At 41.7% G+C, this 25113-nt stretch overlaps 2 protein-coding genes across 2 annotated transcripts; both read left to right on the plus strand.

Annotated features, from left to right (window-relative positions):
- The first annotated feature begins 241 nt into the window (after nt 1-241).
- On the plus strand, nt 242-7670 carry LOC119087298 (zinc finger protein 773-like). The gene is made up of 4 exons (XM_037202107.1): nt 242-477; nt 4692-4818; nt 5325-5411; nt 5993-7670. The coding sequence occupies exons 1-4, from the start codon at nt 445-447 to the stop codon at nt 6085-6087; spliced, it is 342 nt and encodes a 113-aa protein (XP_037058002.1). The 5' UTR covers nt 242-444; the 3' UTR covers nt 6088-7670.
- On the plus strand, nt 6135-7046 carry LOC114684471 (gastrula zinc finger protein XlCGF7.1-like). Its single transcript, XM_028859063.2, has one exon. The coding sequence runs from the start codon at nt 6135-6137 to the stop codon at nt 7044-7046; it is 912 nt and encodes a 303-aa protein (XP_028714896.2).
- Nucleotides 7671-25113: the final 17443 nt, after the last annotated feature.

A 25113-nucleotide genomic window follows, 5' to 3' on the forward strand; every position in this document is an offset into this window, starting at 1 on the left:
ACACACACACACACACACACACACACACTACCACCACCAACAACAACAATCAAAACCCCAAGGAGTCCCTTTTGTATTGGCCAGCTGTTCCAGAGCTTGAGGCCTGCCATGGAGTGTGGTATATCCAGGGTCGTTGTGTGGTGAAACTTTTTTTTTAAAGCTCAGCCAATCAAAATGGACATTTCCATTGTTGCGAAACGTGTTGGGCGGGCCTTTTAGCGTTGCTGGCAAAAGAGTCTTTTCAAAGTTCCTACTTGGGTTACCCTGTTGCACAGAAAACCGGTATCACATTGAGTAGTCCAGGGCAGGAAGTTGCCAAAGGAGAAGAGCCTTATCGTCTGGTACCAAGGCGTGTCTGACGTCTGCGGCACCATTGTGTTGATCAGCTGAGTGCCTGGTTCAAAGACGCCTGAGTCCCTGTGCCCTGCTGGCCAGCAGAGTCTGATGGCGGCCGCTGAGCAAGGACTACAGCCCCAGGTAAGTGCCACGTGATCCTGGACCTACCTGAATCCAAGAGCTCGGGGAGAGAGCCCTGGAGTCAAGAGCCTGCAGGGTAGGGCAGGGCAAGGGATCCTAGACTGTGTGGTATGCTGGCTCTAAGGTGGACTACTAGAGTCTCCTTTCAGACACCTGTGTACTAGGAAGTCCATCTGACTCTAATGAACATCGAGATGGAGTGTACCTCCCAAGGCTTGCAGGCAGGCTTGGGGCTCAGCGCCACCTAGCAGCTGAGTTAGATTTGTGAAGGAGCTGGTGTCTACAGATTTGCAACCCGGGAGACGCTCGATCTATTTCTCAAAAGCTTCAACCCTCCTGGAGGAATCGGAATGTTGTGGGTGGAGACAAAGCAGAGACCTGCGATGTCTGTAATCTTGTGCGCAAAAGTAGGGGTGGGTGTGGACCATAGATAAAAGTGGAGAGGAGAGATCGGATCTGTAGACGGATTTTAAAATGTGAGCTATCTATCTGGGCAGCGGTGACGCACGCCATTAATCCCAGCACTTGGGAGACAGGCAGCCAGGTCTCTGAGTTCGAGGCCAGCCTGGTCTACAAAGTGAGTTCCAGGACTGTTACACCCAAACCTTGTCTCGAAAAACAAAACACAAAACAAACAAACAAAAAAACCACCAACAACAAAAATCTGAGCTATCAGGGCACCCTGCTGGGGCAAATGCAGCTTCGAAATTGATATAAAAGGGTGAGTTGTTTGTTTGTTTTTGATTGGGAGTTTGTGCTGCAGCAATTTCACTTCATCCTTGGGGATATTGAGAGTCTCAGAATGATAATGCCATATGGGAAGCTTGCTCATTCGCTTCTGGAGTTCTGAGGGAAGTGTGTGAGGTGGCGATAAATAAGGGCGGTCCACGGTCGCCAGAGCCAACAAAGAGCCTGAGCTGATGTCTGGGAAGGAGAATATTAAGCGTCTTGTATCAGCCAGGTATGGTGATTGTTGCACATAAGCCCAGACCTCAGGAGGCAGAGGCAGGAGGCTCTCTGTGAGTTTGAGGCCAGCCAGGGCTATGGAGAGAGACCTTGTCTCTGAAAAACAAAAAAAAAATCAAAAAGTCTTACATCAGGTGGGAGCTGAGATGAAGGAGGATCTAGAGTTAGGAAAGCCTCCACTATGTAGATTTTGGGTGCAGGCTTGAAGTTTATCATAGAGTGTAGGATTCTGGACTGTGGAACTTAGCACATCAAAAGGTATCCATTTCAACAGGATCTGGTCAAGATCCATAATCAAACAGTAGCAATGAAGACAGCATGACTGGATTGGGGAGCGCAAAACTTTAATCTCATCACTCAGGTCCCAGAGGCTGGCTGATCTCTGTGAATTCAAGGATAGCCATACATGCATAATAAGACTCTATTGATGGATATATATCTATAGATATACACACATATGCATATGTTATCATGGATATAACATTATTGTAAGCGCCTAACATTGCTTAAAAGCATATTCAGTGTTTGATTATGTGCTGATTATTGCATTTATTTTGTTTCATTTCAGACAAGGTCACACTCTGTAGCCCTGGCTGGTCTAGAGCTCATTATGTGGACCAATTATAGCTAGCCTCGAATTCACAGAATTCCACCTGTTTCAGCTTCGGGGGTGCTGTGATTAAAGGCTGTGCCACCTTGCCTGGTGTAGTATTATTCTTTATTAAATATACATAAATAAAGCCAGCCATTCTGAACTCATTATGTAGACCAGGCTGGCCTCAAATTCATAAAGATTCACCTGCTTCTGCCTCCCGAGTGCTTAAATAAAGGCTTCTGCCAAGACATCTGGCTTTCTGCTCAAACACTTCCAAAAAGTAATTATGTGTGTAGGAAGCACCTTTGCTGAGTACTGTGCTGAGTAACACATGGGAGTGAGTGTGACCTAATAATATTCATGTAATGTTCATAAACACATGGGTATCAATTTTTTTTTGATACTTGATCTTACGATGTAGCTCCAGCTGTCCTTGAACTCACTAATCATTGTAGATAGCAGGCTGTCCTCAGACTCAAAGATAAGCATGCCTGCTCCTTCCCAGTTCTAGAATTAAAGATGTGCACCTCTTCACCAGGCAACATGGGTACCATTCTTCTCCTTATGTGCCAAGAGACAAGACTGAGGACATTGTTTCCTTACCCAAGAGCATGCAGAAAGAGATCGCATTGAGGACTGGGCTTCAGGTGCCAGTTGGGTGTACCTTACTGAGGTACTTAAAATCTGAGGGCTTAAATGAGCCTTGGGGATACCAACGCCATTGCTTGTTTCTCTCAGCTTCAAGTTATTTCCCAGTTTCCTCTTGGTTCAGTGACACCTAGCAATGGGGAAGGGGTAAGTAGACAGTTGTGGTGATATGTTGCTTGTAGCCTAAGAAATAAAACCTTGCCTGAAGATCAGAGGACAGAGTTAGCCATAGAGGTCAGGCAGTAGTGGCATAGGCCTTTAATCCTAGCACTCAGGAGGCAGAGGCAGAGATCTGTCTGGGTCTCTGTGAGTTGAAGGCCACACTGGGCTACACAAGATTAATCCAGTCTAAAAGAGAAACAGCCAGGCAGTGGTGGCACACACCTTTAACTCCAGCACTTGGGATCACACACTTTTAATCCCAGCACTAGGAAGGTTGAGACAGGAAGTGATATGGCTGGGCAGAGAAAGGAATATAAGGTGGGAGGAGACAGGAACTCAGGTCTTTTCAGGCTCTTGCAGGCTGAGGGGTTGGGGGAGGTGGCTCGCTCTGCTTCTCTGATCTTTCAACTTTCACCCTGATATCTGGCTCTGAGTTTTTATTATAAGACCATTTAGGATTTGTGCAACAGACAGTGTCCCATTATGTACCCTGTTTTGTCCCCTCCTCTTTAGTGATCTCTGAGATTGACGTGGCTTGGGACTCTGCTTGCTGCTCTTCTATTCTTCATATACCTGCCAGGGAAGATGATTACTGAATATAAGGTCCCAGGGTCTGGAACAGGGACTATATGTAGAGGTTCTGTCTTAGAGTTCCTGTTGCTTTAACAAGAAACACCATGACCAAAAAGCAAGTTGGGGAGGGAAGGATTTATGTCTTATATTTCCACAGCACTGTTAATCATTACAGGAAGTCAGGACAGGAATTCAAACAGGGCAGGAACCTGGAAGCAGGAGCTGATGCAGAGGTCATGAAGGAGTGCTGTGTACTGGCTTACTTTCTATGACTTGCTCAGCCTGCTTTCTTACAGAACCCAGGACCAGCAGCCCAGGGGTGGAACCACCTACAGCGGGCTGGGTTCTCTCCCACCTATCACTTATTAAGAAAATGCTGTACAGCTGAATCTTATGGTGGCATGTTCTCAGTTAAGGTTCCCTCCTTTCAGATAACTCTAGTTTCTGTGTCAAGTTGACATAAGATTAGCCTGCAGAGTTTCCCACTTTTGGCAGAACTCTTAAAATCAGAGGCATTAAAATTCTAGTTATGACTCTGGGCATGCTTTTAATCCCAGCACTCAGGAGGCAGAGGAAATCAGATCTCTTTGACTTTGAGGCCAACCTGGTCTACAGAGTGAGTTCCAGGACAGCCAGGGCTACAGAGAAGCCCTGTCTCAAAAAACCAAAAAAGAAAAAAAAAAAAAAAAAGAAAAGAAAAGAAATTCCAGTGACTACCATTATAGAAAGCCTGGAACTGAAAAAGAAAAAAAAAAAAAGGTGAAGAATGCCTGGCACTGAGATAAATTGAGAATGCTCAGAAATTCCACAGATGTGCATGGTCTTTGTTGGATTCAGTGAAAAGACAGGAGGTGTAACATGGCTCACAAACTAAGCACCTGGACTCGAATGCTGAATAGAAATGCAGGTAGAGTGAATAGTAAGGTGTGTGCTGAGAGTATGCATAGATGGCCTCCAAGCCCATGTGCCTTGGCATAGTACAATGGTACAAATCTGGTCACATGTGGTAAGGTCATCTGTCAGAGCCCATGTGAAACAAGGGCCTTTTGATGTCATACTGTAAGAATAGATGGATTTCTTCTGTCCATCTACCTGTTAGCTTAGACTGTTGACCACAGTGGCCAAAGGTACCTTGAGAGATTGGATTTCTGTGGCTTCAGAGCTTGGTGCTCTCAGAAGTACAAAGTTAAGTGTGAATGACCGTCTTGGAGATGGCTAGAGTGCCACAGAAGAAGGCATCATATGAACTCATATATCTTCATTGTGGCAGGACTGTGTGGCATTTAAGGACGTGGCTATCTACTTCTCAGAGGAAGAATGGACACTTCTTGATGACTCTCAGAGGTTCCTGTACTGCAGAGTAATGATGGAGATCTTCGTTATGGTGACCTCATTGGGTAAGGGCATTCCCATCTTGTCAGAACATGTCTTTGATGGGCTTGACTTCGTTTCTACAGAGGGATGTAATTTCCCAAAGCTACACCATGTTCAGTGAATCTTTTCCCACCATCATGGAGTACAGGATACAGGTGATAATCCTGGGCTCCAAGCCACATTTCCATCTTCTCTTGCTCTTGAGTACAGAAGGGTCTGTAGGAAGCAATGTGGGATCGGGAGCCATACAGTGAGCATAACAGAGGTCAACTTGATGGCTTTCATGGCCTGGTGATACTGTGAATACATGGCATTCCTGTGACCCAGGTATTACTTTCTTCCTTCAAGAAGGGTGTGCCTGTGGCAGTGATTGTTACACTACTGTGATCATTGTTTGATGGGTTTTTCTTGCAAGCCACCTCTCTAAGGATCATTCTTACTAATTTCCTTCCCTATGGATTGTCATGGTTTGCATCACTCTCTATTCTATCTAGTATGGAATGTTCATTTGTCCTATGTTTGACTTTAGGACTTGTACCTTCTGAGATCCGTGACATCACTCACCTGGAGTCTTCAGGAGATCCCTTCACCCATGCACTGAGATTCCTGACTCCAGGTATGTGGACAGGTACTTGGAGGGTGGATGTTGCTTATGTATGCACTCAGGATGAGTTCATATGAAGTGTCTTTCTACTGGTTCTGATGTTTTGGTACCAAGGCAAAGGATAATGGCAGATTCTATCTCAGTTTCCCCTGTTATTCTAAACCAAAGCTGTTCCTCATGGATCAGTCTTTGCAACACTGTGAAGCACAGGATTTCCTTGATTGTGTTGTTAGTGCACGGTCTATCCTGAGCAGTCCTTGAATGTAGATTCTTTGGTTATCCTGTGTTACTGGCCTAGACAGCCTTCTGCACTGTGTCCTGCATCTCTAGCAGCTGGGGCTTACAGAAAGCCATTTGCCAATGAGTGTGTTATGGTTGCACCTCTTCTCCTGTACTTTGCTCCATGCTTGTGTGCTTGCTGCCCCTAAGGCCCCTAGAAAACTATGATCCTGACAATTTCAGCATGGTAATGGACCCTTACTACTCTGCGCTATTCCCATTGTTTTGTGAAGAATGTCACATCATTGTTAATAATATGTGTTGTCTGTCACTCTGTGGTCTCTATCCATTCATCAGTATTTCTCTATGTTCAGGATATTGGAACAGAGAGGCGAGACATTGCCCATTGAGCAGAGTACTTCTGCAGAACAAGGGATTAACACAGCCATGCTTAAACAGCAGAAGCTGACATGTGGTGAGGAACCCCTACAAAGAGAACAGATCGGGATCCCAGCCATGAAGACCAACAGAAGTGGCCCGTCAGAGAAGATTTCACAAAGCACAAATGATGTGATGGACTTCCAGGAGTCCTCAAATCTTCTTGAGTCTCAGATGACCCCCAGTGCCAGACAGCCACACAGAAGCTCTGAGAATGCAGAGTCCATTCACACCAAGAAAAGAAACTACAAATGCACTGAGTGTGGCAAAGCCTTTAGTTACAAGTTCCGGCTTATTCGACACCAGAAAATACACACTGGAGAGAGGCCTTTTAAATGCAGTCAGTGTGGGAAATCCTTCCGCCAAAATGCCCATCTTGTTGTACACTTGAGCACTCACACTGGAGAAAAGCGTTTTCAATGCACTAAGTGTGGAAGAGCTTTCAATTATAAAAACTCTCTCATTCATCATCTGAATGCTCACAATGGAAAAATGCCTTATAAGTGTAGTCAATGTGGGAAATTATATAGGAACAAATCCAGCTTAATATGTCATTATCGAGTTCATACTGGAGAAAAGCCCTTTGTGTGCAGCAAATGTGGGGAATCATATAGGAACAGAATCAGCCTTGTAAGTCATTATCGACTTCATACTGGTGAAAAGCCCTATCAGTGCGATAAATGTGGAAAGTCATTCAAGGAAAAATCCAACCTTTTTTATCATGGCCGAGTGCATAATGGCGAAAGACCTTTCCAGTGCAGTGAATGTGGAAAGTGTTTCATCCAAAATTGTCACCTTGTGAAACACCAGAGAGTTCATAACACTTCCTTCGTGTGCAATGAGTGCGGGAGTGCCTTTACTTCAGGTTACAGCCTCCTTAGACATGAGAGAGTTCACACGGCAACAAAGCAATATAAGTGCAAGGAGTGTGACAAAGTGTATTGCTATAGTTCTGGCCTCTATAAACATCGGAAGGTTCACAATAGATGAGCAGGAGTCATGAATGCGGGATGTCCTTTAGTCATCTAACTTAAACACCTGAAAATTCACTGGAAAAAACTTAAAAGGCTTCAAATATGGAGAACCTTCTCCCAGACCAGCATTTGGTGGACTCCTCATCAGGCGAGTCTCTTGCTGGTAATTAATTGAGAGACCCGCGACTGGACAGATAGTGAGAGACTTTGGATCCCTAAGCCCTAAATAGGATGTCTTCTTCAAACCCCTCCCCTCAAGGGATCTCTGTGGAAGAGGAGGCAAAAAGATTGTATGAGCCAGAGGGAGTGGATGACTCCTAGGAAAGAGAAAGTCTGCTTACAACAGGACTGATATAAAACCCACAGAGGCTGTGCCAGCACAAGACAGATTTAAACTAGACGAAATCTTAGTACTGACAAGGGGAAGTGCCCACAAAATCCCATTTCTAAGCGAGAAGCAAGTGATACCTGCTGAGAAAAGGAAAATCAAGTTTTCTCCACTGGACAGTTGTTAGGTATGTCAACCACACTCTTGGGCAAACTCTATGCCCAGAAGTAGACGGCCAACAGAAAACGGACTTGTGTGTGCGTGTGCGCTTTGTTTTGGTGTTTTGTTTTTTTTTTTTTCATTGTTTTTGGTTTAGTTTTAGTTTTAATTTTTTTTTTCAGAGAAAGAACATGAAGTTGGGCAGGTAGGAAGGTGGGAAGAGTCTGGGAGGAGTTGGGGGAAGGGAAAGAACATGATCAAACTACATTGCCTGAAAAACTTTTTAAATAAAGGGTGACACATTGTATCTATGTATGTAGGAAATTTTAAAAAGATTTACTTATTTACTTCATGTATGTGAGCTTTTTCCTGCATGTGTGTATGGACATCCTATGCATGCCTGATATTGGAAGAAGTTGACAGTGTTGTTGTATGCCCTGCAAGTGGAGGTACATACACTTGAGAGCCACCATGTGCATTCTTGGAATGAAACCCAGGTCCTCTGCTAGAGACCAGCTAATCTTAACCACTGAGCCATCTCTCCAGTCCCATCATACCTGTTTTATTGAAGGCTATATGTCATCAAATTTTGTGCTTGTTTATTTACTTTTGGTCATTTCTCTCTCTCTCTCTCTCTCTCTCTCTCTCTCTGGCTTTTTTTTTTTTTTTTTTTTTTTTTTTTTTTTTTTTTTTTTTTTGAGATAGGGTTTCTCTGTGTAGCTTTGCGAGTTTCTTAGAACTCACTGTAGACCAGGCTGGCCTGGAACTCACAGAGATTCACCTGGCTCTCTCTTTTTTTTCTTCTTTTTATATATATATATATATATATATATATATTTATGTATACAGCATATGTGACTGCAGGCCAGAAGAGGGCACCAGATCTCATTACAGGTGGTTGTGAGCCACCATGTGGTTGCAGGGAATTGAACTCAGGACCTCTGGAAGAGCAGTCAGTGCTCTTAACCGCTGAGCCATCTCTCCAGTCCCTCACCTGGTTCTTAAAACTAGTTTCATATTATGGTTTTGAAATTTCTTTCTTTGCTTATGTTATTATTATTATTTTTACATTTTGACTGATGTGTCTGTGAAATTTTGTAAATATTCTTTTTTTAAATTTTATTTATTTTATTGGTGCTTTGTCTATATGTAAGTCTGTGTGAGAGTGCTGGATCCTGGAGTTACAGACAGTTGTGACCTGCCATGTGGGTGCTCTGAATTGAACCCAGGTCTTCCTGAAGAGAAGTCAGTCCTCTTAACTGCTAATCCATCTCTCCAGCCCCGCTTATGTTATTTTGATACAGGTTCTGAGTTTGCTGGCCTGGAGTGCTCTGTAGACCAGATGGGTCTCAAAACTCACAGAGAACCTCCCCGTCCCCTGTGTCTAAAACTCCAAAGTTTATACCTCGGTCCCCTGAGCACCGGGGTTGTGTGTACACCAACGTGTCTGGTTGTTTTCAGTTCTCAATACTGTCTTATCTTCATCTGTCAAGGCTTGTGCATTTCTCCTGCCTCTGTAATTCATGGCTCTTTCTCTAACCATCAAAGTCTAGCCATAGTTATAGCTAATATGGCAATGCTCCTGGCATTAGAACAGGAAGATGTGAGACAGAAAGTTCAGATATCTAGCCAGGTGTGGTGTTGCATGCCTTTAATCTCAGCACTTGGGAGGCAAGTAGATCTCTGTGAGTTCAAGGTCAGCCTGGCAGCCTGGTCTACAGAGTTAGTTCCAGGATAGCCAGAGCTGTTACAAAGAGAAACCCTGTCTTGCAAAACCAAAAAAAAAGTAAGTTTTGGTATCTTCATGGGCTTCTGCCCATTCATGCTTCCCAGATCATAAAGGGCAGGATCTCCCACAGAGGCCTTTGATGTGACTCCAGACAATGGAAGACCTGTATTTTTGTCTTGCATGCATCAGGATTCACCCAAAGTGAGTGTTTTCTGGGGAAGCAGCTAAATCATAGTAAATGAAATTTCATTATAGTAAATGAAAATGAGCCCCTTGTAGGTGTAGCCTAGCAACAAGCAGGCTTTGTGATGTATACAGAAGAGAGAAAGTAGAATGAGAATAAATAAACAAAAAAGGTCAGTACTACTGTAGCTAGTTTTCCTGCCTTGCCCACAGTCAGGACAAATTTCTGTCATCCGCTAGTCCCACAGCCGCTCAGACCCAACCAAGTAAACACAGAGACTTATATTGCATACAAACTGTATGGCCATGGCAGGCTTCTTGCTAACTGTTCTTATAGCTTAAATTAATCCATTTCCATAAATCTATACCTTGCCACAAGGCCTGTGGCTTACTGGCATCTTCACATGCTGCTTGTCATGGCGGTGGCTGGCAGTGACTCCTTCCACCTTCCTGTTCTTTCTTTTCTCCTCTCTGTTAGTCCTGCCTATACTTCCTGCCTAGCCACTGCCAATCAGTGTTTTATTTATTGACCAATCAGAGTAATTTGACATACAGACCATCCCACAGCATACTACTAAGGGTGGTGGTGGTGCACGCCTTTGATCCCACCACTTGGGAGGCAATGGCAGGTGGATCTCTGAGTTCTAGGCCAGCCTGGTCTACATGGTGAGTTCCAGAACAGCCAAGGCTATACAGAGAAACCCCGTCTCGAAAAACTAAAAAAAAAAAAAAAAAAAAAAAAAATAGAAAAGAAACATTACTTCAAACTGTAAATTAGTTAATTTTAAAAAAGGGTCAGTACATCTCTGAACCTTTTATGAGACAATATAAGAACTTTCAGTTTGGGGGGCATTGTGTATCGTAAAACTCAAGAGTAGATGAGAACTTTCTAACACCAGCAGAGAAATTCAGAGTTGAAGAGGAACTTATTTGACTTCATCATCTACCTTCTTTAATGTAGTTTCAAAGTAGATGTGCAAAAACTGACCTGCTAATCTTCATTTGAGTAATAATTCAAGTACACGATATTAAAAAGTCTTCCTGAACTCTCAGAAGGTAGGTATGTTAGTGGTATAACAGATGTGTGCGTATACAGATGCTAAGATTAAAACTTTATACACACACACACACACACACACACACACACACACGATGTCAAAACTACAGAATGGCTGGAGCTGGGGCTCAGTCGCTGAAGCTCTTGTCTTGCGTGCATCTAGCCATAGGCTTGATCCACAGCACACCACCAGACAAGGTGGCACTTGATCTTCTGATACCATGTATAATGTAGTTCGTTCAAGAAAATGGTCTTAAACACCTAAGCCTCCTCACTCCTTTCCAAGGTGCTGGGATTACAGACAGACCTGCATCACAATGCCCCCCTCTGAAAAGAAGACAGTGCAATCCATCACAGTATAGGAAGGAACATATTGCAGAAACAAAGACGTCTCAGGGGTGAACATGTGTTAGTTTCCCAGGGACCAGAGTTTGGTGCCCAGCACCCACATGGTGGTTCAAACCCAGCTGTAACTTCAGCCTCTGGGTATCTCATGCCCTCTTCTTGACTCCACAGAAGTACATGCACACATACACTCACACATATAAAAATAATAATTTCTAAAAAAGATTTTATAAGATGGTAGAAGGGGTAAAAAGTATAAAAGTAAACAATAATGCAGAAGAAGAGATGAGCAGACAATTCAAGTATATGAGCAACAGAGAAAATCACCAGAATTACCAAAAATCTCCTAATAACTATCCTAGTTACTAATAGTTTGAATTCTCTAGTAATAAGAAAAAGAATAGCTATTGGATTTAAAACAACACCAGTTAAGTTGTATTATTCTCACTGGCAAAGAGATTCAAAATAAAAGGATATAAGTCAATATGCCAAGGAAGTGGAAAATTAAACCAGTCATGAATAGGTATATTTCTATCTGATAAATTAGACTTTGACCCCAAATTAAAATAAGGCAGGTCACAATACATGTTCCCATATATTAATATTTAGGGGAATAATCTGTTAAGAACTTAGTAGTATAAAAATATATTCACCAAATATTAAGGTACATAATTTTATTAAATAATGCTAGTAATGACAAGACAAATGAGTCCAGATACATTGTGATTTTAATACCTCACTGTTATCAAAAGATCTGCATTTCAGATTGAAAAAAAATCAGAAAGAAAATGCAGAGTTAAATTGTACCAGAAGTGAAAGGGACTTAGCAGAAATCTCCAGAACATTGCACGCAACACTGTGGAATACACATTCTTCTCAGCATTACATGGAACAATCTCTAAACCACATTGTAGGCCTTAAAGAATATCTTCACGGCCGGGCAGTGGTGGCGCATGCCTTTGATCCCAGCACTTGGGAGGCAGAGCAAGGCGGATCTCTGTGAGTTCAAGGCCAGCCTGGTCTACAGAGTGAGATCCAGGACAGGCACCAAAACTACCCAGAGAAACCTTGTCTCGAAAAACCAGAAAAAAGAAGTCTTCACAAGTACAAAATAATCAAGAATAAATAAATCCTTAAATGTTTAAAAAGCAAAGATGGGCTGGAGAAATGGCTCAATGGTTAAGAGCACCGTGGATTGCTCTTCTAGAGGACCAGGGTTCAATTCCCAGCACCCACATGGCAGATCACAACTATCTGTAACTCTAAGATCTGACACCCTCACATAGACATACATGTAGACACAACACGAATGCAAATAAAATAAAATTTAAAAAAAAGGAAAGACAGGATAGGAACGGAACTGTGTGGGGAAAAGAAGGTCAACCAGGTGCCATGTCACCAGTTCCAGAACATTGCATTTACTCTTACGATCTCTGTGGTCATATTCTATACCTTTGAAACATCAACATTGTTTATTTCTTTCAGCAAAATTATGACCTTCTAGTCCTTATTTAATTCCATCTCTGTCACACCTGTTTTCATTTATGTCTTTTGATTTTCAAGACAGGGTTTCTCTGTGTGGCCCTGACTGTCCTGGAACTCGATTTGCAGACCAGGCTGGCCTTGAACTCAGAGAGATTCACCTGCCTCTGCCTCCTGAGTGTTGAGATTAAAGGTTTTTTTTCTTTTTTTCCGAGTTGTTTTGCCTTGAATCGAATTTTTTTTTTGTTTTGGTGTGTGTGTGTGTGTGTGTGTGTGTGTGTACATACATACATATATGTAGAATGGATTGAGTGCTATGATCAAAAGACACCTTTCTCCTTCCACTGTATGAGTTCCAGGAGTCAAATTCAGATCATCAGGCTCAGGTAGAGAGTGTCTTTACCCACTGAGTCATCTTGCCGGCCCTTGAACAGTTTTGTATTTATACACATTCATGATAGGCAGTCTCTCCAGGCATACATATTTGTCTTGGTGGTTATGTCATCTCTGTTCCTGTTGCCTTTTCATTGGTTGCCAAGCGTTGCATGGTAAATCACCTCTCTTTCCAGATATCTATAAAATACTGAAAGTCTTTGTCAGAGCTCCTGAGTTCAGTTCCCAGCAACCACATGGTGGCTCACAACCATCTGTAATGAGATCTGGTGCCCTCTTCTGGCCTGCAGGCATACATGCAGACAGAACACTGTATACATAATAAATACAGTATACATAATAAATAAATAAATCTTTAAAAAAAAGAAAGAAAATCCATGAGCCTGTCTATACAGATTATAAACTATCATTTAAAAGAGTGTTCACTTCTGCATGGGCTCCATACAGTTGCTGACTATGTAACTAAGAAAATTGTTTTCTGAGGTAACCAGGACCAAAGAATGGGAGGCAGAGGTAGACAGATAGATCTCTGAGTTTGTGGTCAGCTTGGTCTACACAGAAAGTTCAAGGAAAGCCAGGGTTACACAGAGAAACCCTGTCTCAAAAAACAAATGACAAAATGAGAGACAGCAGAGGGAGGGAGAGGAAGGGAGGGAGGAAACGAGGGAGGGAAGGAAGGAGAGAGTTCTGAAGACTCTGTAGAAGACAATCTCAGGCACTTTGTAGCATCACGTGAATAGGAGAGATGCCATAGCCCTAGGGTCTTCTTCATGGTTGTTTGTGTCCCACAGATTCCCATGAACCTGTAAGTAATTATGGTTAGCCTTAAACAAGTGAGGGGAGAATGCCCATGCTCTCCCTCAGCCCACCTTATCCATTTAAGTTTCCAGGATTATGTGTTGCATGGACTACATGCCTAGTTCTGATTTCTTGACTCTGTGGACTCTGGAGAAACCCCAAGTCAAGGATCCTAAGTCTAGGCTAGAGGGATTCCATTTGTGATCATTATTGAAATAAGATTGAAGTTCTAGATACAAGAACCTACCTGGACAACTAGTTGAGGTAAGATTCATAGAGGATTTTTTTTTTTTTTTTTTTTTTTTTTTTGTTTTTCGAGACAGGGTTTCTCTGTGTAGCTTTGCGCCTTTCCTGGATCTAGCTCTGTAGACCAGGCTGGCCTCGAACTCACAGAGATCCGCCTGGCTCTGCCTCTTGAGTGCTAGGATTAAAGGCGTGTGCAACCACCGCCTGGTCAGAAAGGATTTTTTAAGAAGACTACAAACTGGAGCTAGAGAGATGGTTCAGTCCTTTACAGTGCTTCTTTTCCAGCCGCACAGGGTAGCTAACAAGCCTCTACAATGCCAGTTCTATAGGATTTGGTGCCCTCTTCTGGTCTCTGTGGGCACTGCACACACACGATTCACAGATATGCAGGTAAAGCTCCCATCAAACAAAAAAAAAAAAAAAAAAAAAAAAAAAAAAACAAATCAGCACTTGGAGCAGAGCAGGCGATCTCTATGAGTTCGAGCCAGCCTGGACACAAGTGAGTCCAGAAAGGCAAAGTACAAGAGAAACTGTCTCAAAACAAAAAAAAACAAAAAAAAAAAAAACTCACATTAAAAAAATTATTTTATGCCGGGCGGTAGTGGTACATGCCTTTAATGCCAGATTTCAGGAGACAGAGTCAGGTGGATCTCTGTGAGTTTAAGGTCACCCTGGCTTACAGAGTAAGTTCCAGAACAGTCAGAGCTACACAAAGAAACCTTATTTCAAAAAGCAACACAAAAGACAAATAAAATTATAAAAAAGAAAGAACTGCACTGTGTCTTCGTTAGTACACAAGGATGAGGAGCTGAAATGGCCTGGAAGGACTTGGCCTCTATTCTAGGGGTGGTTGGGAGTATAGATTAGAGGGAGATGAGATCTGATTCAGGTCCCAAGATACTCTCTAGATCCGTGGTTCTCAGCCTTTGTGTCATGACCCCTTTGGGGGTAGCATATCAGATATTTATGATTCATAATAGTAGCAAAACTGCAGTTTATGGAAGTAGCACAACATGAGGAACTGTATATTTTTTTCTGAACAGGGTCTGTGTAGTTTGCAGCCACTGGCACTGAAGATCACTGCTCAATCACAGAGATCTGTCAAGTGCATTAGGCGAGCGTTGACCACCACACCACCAACAACCAACCTGCTGTATTAAGAGGATAGAATGGACCATGTTATAGATGATGAATGGAGGATTGACTGGGTATGGTGAGGGTCTGGTACATTACAAAGGCAAGGAGAGCACAGTGGTGGCTACCACATTATCCTAGGTGAACACCGATAACACATGGGCCAGAGGGGGGGTCTTGTAGTTGGGAAAAGTGATCGAACTGCGTTTCCTGATGTAAGACAGAAAATAGCTACCTCAAGAATTTGGGTCTGATATCAGCGAGAAGAGTGGATATTCCATTGCCTGAACCAGGAAGGTCAGTGCTAGAAGTATCTCTGTATGGAAATCAAAAGTTCATTTATGCCCATGTCAAGTGGGCAGCCAGACACACAACATTGGAATTCCATGCAGAGTTCCCAGATGGAGATATACAGGGTGGAATGGAAGATAATGTGTAGGCTGGAGTTTAGAAGACAGAAGATTCACATCACACTGATAGTGCAGTCAGAAAGCCAAGAGGGTGACAATAGATGCCACCAACTGGGTGGAGGTATAAAGTTGTGTCAGAGATGATCTAAAGAATAATTCCAGAGAGTTAGAGTGTATACTGATGAGCTCTGGGCCTGAGAACCAATCTAACTTGGGTTATCTGTCCAGCATGATCATGCCAACTCCATGGAGTTAGGTGACTGACGAGTAGGGCTCTGAGTACTAAGCCCAGATCATAAATGATGACTCTCTGCCTATCGGGGACTATGAGGGTGCAGCCCCTCGATAGCCCCCTCCCAGGGTCTGGTAAGAACCTACAACCAGCTGATAATTAATCTTTGAAGAAAAGAAATGAATCTATGTACACAAAACCCCTAAATCCATACACTTTATTATTCTGTGAGTTCTCTCTCTACACAGCTTCTATTCTGCACTCATGCCTAGCTCCTTTCTTGCCTGAATTCTCTCTTTATTTATCTACTGCTCCCTCTAAGTCCTATCTTAATTCTCTTGTCTTTTTTTTTTTTTAATTTTTCGAGACAGGATTTTTCTGTGTAGCTTTATGCCTTTCCTGGAACTCACTTGGTAGCCCAGGCTGGCCTTGAACTCACAGAGATCCACCTGGCTCTGCCTCCCGAGTGCTGGGATTAAAGGTGTGCTCCACCACCGCCTGGCACTTTTTGAGTGAGTCTTTTTTTTTTTTTAATTCTCTTAATTCGCCTCATCTATGTCCTTTTCATCTTGTTCTTACCCAGCTAGTATTTCCCCATCTGACTCTTTCTCATCTTTCATCTCATCCACACATACTCTCTGGTCAAAATCCTTTTCCCTCCCTGTTCTCCATCTCTCTGTCCTCTATGTTCCCCCCAAGTCTCTCCGGAGTCCAGTTATAAACCCAAGCAAAAGCAATCCTCTGGCCGAGCAAGGTCACCAGGCTTGAATTCTAGGGGTCATAAAGGCAGGTAAGAATTTTCCTCAGGCAGTGACCACCAGGCTTTCTTTTACGACCTGAAAAATGGGAGTGGTAAAGGAGAAGGTCAACTGAGTGCTAATGACTGGTTAGCATATCAAAAAGGGGATCTACGTGCTCAGTCTACATTCTGAGAAGTGGTTAGGTAAGAAGTTAGGGGTCTATTGGTAAGGTTGTATAAGAAAGGAGGGTCTCACCCTAAATTGCACAAGAAATAAAGCTATCTGCCTGATTTAGGAGACAGGTGTTGTTTCATGTGGCCTTGGATGCTTTATAGGCATTTTAGATAAATACACTGTTAGGAGTTCTTGGAAGCATGCAAGAAAATCATTTTAGGAACCAGCTAATTTATATATATATATATATATACACTAAAATATCACCAAGACTAATTAAGCCATGGCTTGACCTTTGAAGAAGTCCTTGACTTTTCCAAGTAGTAGATTTTGTGATAGTAGCTGAATTCCATTATGTTTTCCTGCGGCTTGCAGATCTGCCCACGTGCCTGTTGTTACAACATATGGACATATTAATAGGACCATGTGGAGAGCAAACACCAGTGGTACCCAGTCCTCATATTTCCTCTGAGCCTGAGAATTTAAAGAAGAGCATGAGTGGGGTCCTTGGGGAAAAGGCCACTCATGGACTTCTCCCCACTGTGGCAGAGGTGGGTGAACTTTGAAGACGTGTTCATGTACTTCTCCGAGGAGGAGTGGGTACTTCTTGAGGAGACTCAGAGACTCTTGTACCATGATGTGATGCTGAAGAACTTTGCACTTATGGCCTCACAGGGTAACACTGTCAACCCCATCCCATTATCCTGGTCTGGGCTGTCCTTCCTCCTCTTCCTAGGAGTCATTTGCTTGCCACATCAGAGCTATGTACACATCCCCTTCCATTGGAGTAGGTACTATGGTCCTGGACCTAGATGTATGCACTGCTCCCTCCTGCATTTGAATGGTTCCAAATCCTGCTCTGCTGTTTCCAGGACATATCTAGGGGGTTAAACATCTTTTTGTTTTGTTTTTGTTCTTTTGTTTTTTTCAGACAAGATTTTTTTCTGTATAGCCTTGGCTGTCCTGGAACTCATTCTGTAGACCAGGGTGGCCTTGAATTCACAAAGATCCACCTACCTCCCGAGTACTGGATTATAGATGTGTGCTACCATCGCCTGGACTTTTCCTAGGTTTTTTTTTTTTTTTTTTTTTTTTTTTGAGACAGAGTCTTATTAATGTAGCATTGGCTGGCCTGGAGCTCACTATGTAGAGCAGGCTGGCCTCAAACTCTTACAGATCCACCTGCCTCTGTCTCCAGAGTCCTGGGATTAAAGATGTGTGTCACCTTGCTTGGAGGAGTTAAACATCTTAAAGTCAGCCCAATGGATCTTATCCTTGTCTTCTCACTGCCTCTGGGTATATACATGACACTTCTGTGCCTCTCATCCCTACTACCACCCCCACCCCACCTTTAAGTTGACATTTCCTCTGGTTTACTGATTCTCCAAATTGTAGTGACCAGTGTGGTCGCTACTTGTATATAGAGAGTACTACTCTACTACTATAGGAATATCAGAAATTGCAATTTTCTTCTTTGTAAGATGCATTACCAAGACCAGTGTTGCCCATCCACTGGTCCTGTCTTGACCTTGAAGCATGCCTCTTCCATGTTTCATGTAATTGATTCTCTGGAGCTGGGCAGTGTAGCCTGGGTTCATGACTTAGTAGGCATGTCTCCAGCCATTGTCAGAGATTCTAGGTAGGTGTGGCCTAGATGGGGGAAATGGGGAAAGGTGTGTCAGGGCTGAGTTCAAATCATTCCATCACCTCTCTGTGCCCATTGTTGTTTTAGTGTGAAGGTCTCCATTTCTGTCTTCTTTCCCATTTATCCACTTGTTACTTATGCCCTCTGATTTGACCTCAAGTTGTTTTATTATGTTTGTTTTGAGACAAGGTCTCTCTATGTAGTCCTGGTTGTCCTGGTACTCACTATGTAGACCTGGTTGGCTTTGAACTCACAGAGATCTGCCTGCCTCTACCTCCCCAGCACTAGGATTAAAGGTGTATGCCACCACCATCCAGCTCTCTAGTTATTTTAGATCTCTATCTCCACATCTCACCTATTTCATGTCATCTTTAATGCTCTCAACCATTGGACTAGAGGTAGTATGTTGTGGCTATGCACATACCCCAACTATCCCTTAAATGCTAGCTACCCAGGAGCAATTAGATTTTCTTGATCAGGAATGTATCCTATCTGCACAACTCTCACTTGTCCCCAGGAACTCAGGACCTCCCAGTCACAAAAGACTTCATTGGAAATCCCCTTCTATCTTTACTATACTCCACTTTGTTTCTTCTCAGTCTGGTCCTTCTCTGTTCTGTGATATTTAGATCATCTTACTTCATCTGGATCTGGCTGGCAACTCCGTCTCTGCCTTTCTTCTTCCCAGCCTTCTCCTAGTCTGGTCTCCCCACCTACACTTTTTGCCTGGCTACTGGCCAATCAGCATTTTATTAAACCAATAGAAGTGACAAATCTTTACAGTACACAAGAGCATTATCCTACAGCATTTCTTCTTTTCTCTTTTTCAAAACAAAAAGCCTGAATCTAATTTCCTTTGTTCAGATTTTTTCCTGACCATTATCCATAATAATTGGTAAACAATACTGTAAACAAAGGCAAACATCCATAATCCATTTTTTTGGGAATGTGGGCATAGTTTCCTAGGCTACTTTCTGCTGATTGGGGGCACTAGTAACCTTATGGGGACACAAAGAAAATTTAGGATTATGGTCAAATATTGACTTGAGTAGTCTGTGAAGCTGGATCATCTCAGCCTGCAACCTTGAAGCCTTTCTGGATGCAGAACTCAGAGGAAACTGCAACAGAGGTGCTCTGAAATGTTAGATCATCTGGGCCATCTGTACCCATTGAAGATTTTTCAGGTCTTTCTCAATCAAACCATATTAACCTAGAAGCAATCCATAGGTTCTCATCTTCTGTGGAAACAAAAACAGAATTTCTTTTCCAAAGCAATATATCCTTAGACCCAAATTTTGAAGTCAAAATACCTTTAAAATACATATGTTGGTTTAACTTAGCAGCCTTTACAATCACATCTCTCTGCAGTTAAAAATCCCAGCAACACAATAATATACAATATCTACATTCTCTGTGTATTTTCCATCTTTACATGGCTTGTTATATTTTTATTACTCTATAAGGACATTATGTAGCCTTTATTTTCTCTCTCATGTCTACGTATATTTTTAAACACACTGTAACCCGGTTAGAGTTTTTCCATCTGACTCTGTTCTTATTGTGTATCTGTAATCCTTTTCTGACCAGGAGAGTTTTTAAACTGTTAAACTGTGTGGCTGGGATGAAAGCACAGCTTTGACTGCTAGCTCCACCCTGCTCAGCTTTCAACCTGGTGCAGGTACCAAGGAGTCATGCTTACCTCCTTAATTCCAGGAAGCAGTATTAAGTAGCTTGAAGCTGTGTTCTCAGTCCTGCAGTCAGAGGCTGGGAGAAGCCTCTTTGTACCATGGCCCAAGGGAACACTGCAGAAATCTGCCACACCAGTTAGCTCATGGCAGTTGGTGGCCTGCTCCATCTCACAGGCAGCTGTTGGGAGACTCATTTCTGAACTGCTGTTGGCATGAGAATTTGAGACTAGGAAGTCTGGTGTGGACTCATTTCTGTGCTTGCAGAAACTTTCTAGAGCTTTTTCAGGTCTATGTGGATCAATGCCCAGTGATGGTTGCCAGTTGTAGATGGAAGTTTCTGTTGCACCCAGTCCCACAGCCATTCAGTCCCAAATAAACACACAGAGACTTATATTAATCATAAACTGTTTGGCCTATTGCTCAGGCTTATAACTAACTAGCTCTTACACTTAAATTAGCCCATAATTCTTGTCTATGTTTAGCCACATGGCTTGGGCCATTTCTCAATCTAGCATTCTCATCTAACTTCCTCTGTGTCTTGATGGTGACTCCATCTCTGCTTTTCCTCTTCCCAACCTTCTCCTAGGCTGATCACCCCACCTACACTTCCTGCCTGGCTACTGGCCAATCAGTGTTTTATTAAACCAATGGGAGTAACAAATCTTTACAGTGTACAGGAGCATTATCCAACAGCAGATGTGAATTTGGTTCCTAGAACCCACTTTTAATGGCTCACAACCACCTATAACTCTAGCCCCCAGGGAAGACCTCTGGTCTTCATGAGTACTTTCATTGATGTGCACACATTCACATGCAGAAACACATACATAATTAAAAACATGAATCTTTTTAAAAAAGTGATGCTTTGAAAAAAATATTTAAAAATGCATCAAATTAAGGTTTTTACCTAACTTCTTAAAATGAAATCCAATCCAGGAACAATGGCATATATCTGGAGACCTAGGCTACTCAGGAGGCTGAGGCAGGAGGATAGCTGGAATCCAGGAGTTCAAGTGCAACCAGGGCAATAATTTCTTGTAATGGTATAAATAATGAAATTAATTCTGTTTTATCAGGAATAAATTCAGTAGTTTTAATATGTAAAACAAGTTTTTATGCATATTGAGAGTCAGTAACTATATTGAGAGGTTCTGTAAAGGCCATTAGTACCATAAAAATGGCATACAGTTCTGACTTTTATACAGAATTGTAAAGGATTTAAACCACTTTACTTAAATCTCCTGATTTATATTCTGCCTTTCCTGCTTTATTAACATCCATATAGAGCGTTGAGACTCCAGAGACTGGTTTTCTCTGTACAATGTGAGGAAGGACCCAAATGATTCTTTTTTTTTCTTTTTTCTTTTTTTGGTTTTTCGAGACAGGGTTTCTCTGTGTAGCTTTGCACCTTTCCTGGATCTTGCTCTGTAGACCAGGCTGGCCTCAAACTCACAGATATCCACCTGCCTTTGCCTCCCGAGTGCTGGGATTAAAGGCGTGTGCCGCCGCCGCCGCCGCCGCCGCCGCCGCCGCCGCCACCACCACCACCACCACCACCACCACGACCACCACCACCACCAGGCCTCAAATGATTCTTTTTATGAATTTTATTCTCTTATTTTTGGGATAGCAGTTATTAATCTCTCCCAAAAAACTACTGCATGCTCTTTGCCAATATTCATTATCTTTGCATAAAGAGAAAATTTCTGTATTAGTTAAAGGTACGGCAATTTCTGTTGGGTCCACTCCTGTCAAATGATAAAGTCTCAATTTTCCTTTTAAAATCAGATCAGAAATCTTTTCCACAATGCTAGTTGCTTTGTTTATACTTTAAGGTTTTTCTTGGGGGAAATTAACATACGTTTCTGGAAATGTAGCTTCATTTATCTTTCTTCAATCCTGTAAATTATGAAGTTTTGCTTAATTTTGCTTTTTTATAACTATATTATGGTTTGGATGGAATATGTCACCTACAAGCCTATGTGTGTGGAGAGCTTGGCCAGCAAGTGTTGCTGCTCTGAGAGATTGTGGGACCCATAGAAAAGTACAGTCTCACTGCTTGGTATGGGTCAGCAGATTCTGAGGTTTGTTTTCTGGTCACTGTTTCAGATTTATCTCTCTGCTTCTTTTATTTATTTATTTTTTTAGAGGATTTTTACTTCTACTTTTGTGGTGTGTGTGTGTGTAAGCATACAAATGCCCAAGGGAAATGAAACCATTAATTCAATTTGCCTTCCTCAATGGACTACCAAGTGTAATATATTAAAATGCACCAACATATTAGAACAGCACATTCAACCACTTTTTTCAAACACTTACATTGTTCCTAGATATAAAATGTTCTGTGGGAGACATAGCAGGAAGCAAGCACTAGTCACTGTTTGCTGTTATTGTAAGTAGCATTTTTCAAACGCCAGCTCTTAGTTTGTCTTAAAAGTCTCCTTATTTTTAATAAGTCTAATAATGCTAATTATAGATATGGGAGCTCCACCACACAGAATTATTTAACAATTTGATTAAATTAGTTTCTTAAGTATGATGAAGATAATAATACCTACTCTTAAAGCACATAATTATGATTTTATATCTACAAATATTTCTTTCTCACATGCCTTTTTTTTCTTGTTTCTTTTCTTTTCTTTTTTTATTTTATTTTACAATACCATTCAGTTCTACATATCAGCCACGGGTTCCCCTATTCTCCCCCCTCCCACCCCCTCCCCTTACCCCCAGCCTACCTCCCATTCCCACCTCCTCCAGGGCAAATCCTCCCCCGAGGACTGCAATCAACCTGGTAGACTCAGTCCAGGCAGGTCCAGTCACTTCCTCCCATACTGAGCCAAGCGTCCCTGCATAAGCTCCAGGTTTCAAACAGCCAACTCATGCAATGAGCACAGGACTTGGTCCCACTGCCTAGTTGCCTCCCAAACTGATCAAGCCAATCATCTGTCTCACCTATTCAGAGGGCCTGATCCAGCTGGGGGCCCCTCAGCCTTTGGTTCATAGTTCATGTGTTTCCATTCATTTGGCTATTTTTTTTCAATAATTGAGTAGAACCAAAATTTATTATAAGCCACAGTCTCTCACATGCCTTTTAACTTGCTTATCTGTCTTTTTTTTTTTTTTTTCTGGAGCTGAGGACCGAACCCAGGGCCTTGTGCTTGCTAGACAAGTGCTCTATCACTGAGCTAAATCCCCAACCCTAACTTGCTTATCATATATATTGCTGCATATAGCAACTAAAATAAGCTCTACTTCATCAAAGTTTTCAGAGGATTGTTTCACACTAAGTATTGACACAAAGCCATTTACCTAGAAATGGTTGCAATATACAAAATTTAGGGCTTTGGGGGGATGAAGTCCTCAGTGGAAAAGTTGGTAGTTTTATTAGCTCTGCAATTATATTGATGTTTAATTATGTCACTGGTCTTTGGAAAACAGATTCCATGTCTATACACATGTAAAGAAAACAATGCCGTTATGTGCAAACATTTGGACATGAAAGCAAACAATTAGCCTTGTACATTTCCCAACACTGATGTAGAAATTGAGTTCATCTGCTTTCATTTCACAATGCATATTCTCTAAAAACAGTTCCATGTTGCTCAGTTGAAGTGGGATACAAATTAAAATTTTAACATACAGAATGTTAACAGATAAGTTTAGTAGACATACATCCTAAAATTAACAGACCCTAAACAAGATTAGAAACATGCGATTCTAATGTAGAACAAAGGAAATATTAATCTCACCAAGATTATGAAACTCCAAGTATTTTAAGATTTCCATTACTTTGATGATGTTGTACCATCCTACTGAAATTTCCATATGCAGTTTCTCTGTATTCAATGTGCTTAATATACATATTTTTAAAATAAAATTGCCTTTGAAGTTATCACTTATATGGTGACAATAAAATATTATTGATGAATGTAAAAAAAAAGAAATCTTTCCACGTCTTTAATTTCTTACCCTGTTTACATGGTAGAAATATCCATTCCAAAACAATATCTTCCTCCTGCATTAAGATAATATTATAACCAGAATGCAGTTAAGCTCTGGATTCACACAATCCACATGTGCCTCTCATATTTTCTTTTTCACTAGAGCCAATTCCTTTTCATCTTCAGCTGATAATGCTCTTGGACTATTTAAGTCCCTGAGCCCATTTAGGGTATTGGAAAAATTTACTAGTTCATCTTTAGTTATCCCAATGGTGGGCAGTAAACTGGAAATGTCTCCTAACAAATTTTTAAAGTCACTAATAGTCCACAATTGATTTCTCCTGATTTATACCTTCTAGGGTCTAATTTTCTTATAAACCTATTTTATATCCTAAGTAATTAATAGAATCTCCTCTTTGTATTTTTTTTTTCCAGGAGAAATTTGTAATTCACATCAAGGTAAAACTTTAGTTCTTTGAACATGTTTTCTAAAGTACCTAACTTTGAATCAGTTAATAAGACATCATCCATATAATGGAAAATTATAGATTGTGAGAATTGTACACGAATTATTTCCAATTGTTTTTCACAAAATATTGGCGTAGTGGGGCTATTTAACATTCCCTGTGGTAGTACCCTCCACTGATATCTCTTAACTGGCTGAGAATTATAATAAGTGCTGTGAAGGCAAATTTTCCCTATTCTTTTCTTGTAGAGATATAGTGAAGAAACAGCTTTTAAGTCAATAACTACAATAGGTAACAGAGAGGGCAAGGGCATCCCATTCTGTAGAAAGCCCATATGCTGATTTACTTTGTTTATGACTCTCAACTCTGTCAGCATTCTCCATTTTCCAGATTTCTTTTTAATAACAAATACAGGAGGATTCCAAGATTCTTTAATATGTTGAGCATTTAGTTGCTCCTGAACCAGCTGTTCTAAGTCCTGCCTAACTCAGGTTTGTCAGCATTTTAAGGGTAGGGCCATCAGTATCGCTGAGATTTCAACAGCTGTTGTGCTCTATTTCTGTACAGCCTGAATGGTTGGTGACTTTTTTGTAGTGTCTTTTAATATTATTCCCAGAAACTGAATTGGTTTATGGTCCACTTCTGAGATCTGGGTATTCCACTGCTGTAGCACATTATAATCCCATAGATTCACTGCTACATTAGCCACATATGGCTTCAACCTTCTTCTGTATCCTTCTGGCTCTATGTATTCAACCCATCTTGTGCTTTGTTTTAGCTGAGTTAGAGTTCCAATCCCTAGGAATTGAACATCTACCTCCTGAAGAGGCCAATTCAGATGCCATGATTCTGGTGTAATTATAGTCACATCTGCTCCTGCGTCCAGGACAGCCTTCAGGTATAATGTTATTTATTCATACCCTTAGCTT

This window comes from Peromyscus leucopus, chromosome 1 (assembly GCF_004664715.2).
Source record: "Peromyscus leucopus breed LL Stock chromosome 1, UCI_PerLeu_2.1, whole genome shotgun sequence".
Taxonomy (NCBI): domain Eukaryota; kingdom Metazoa; phylum Chordata; class Mammalia; order Rodentia; family Cricetidae; genus Peromyscus; species Peromyscus leucopus.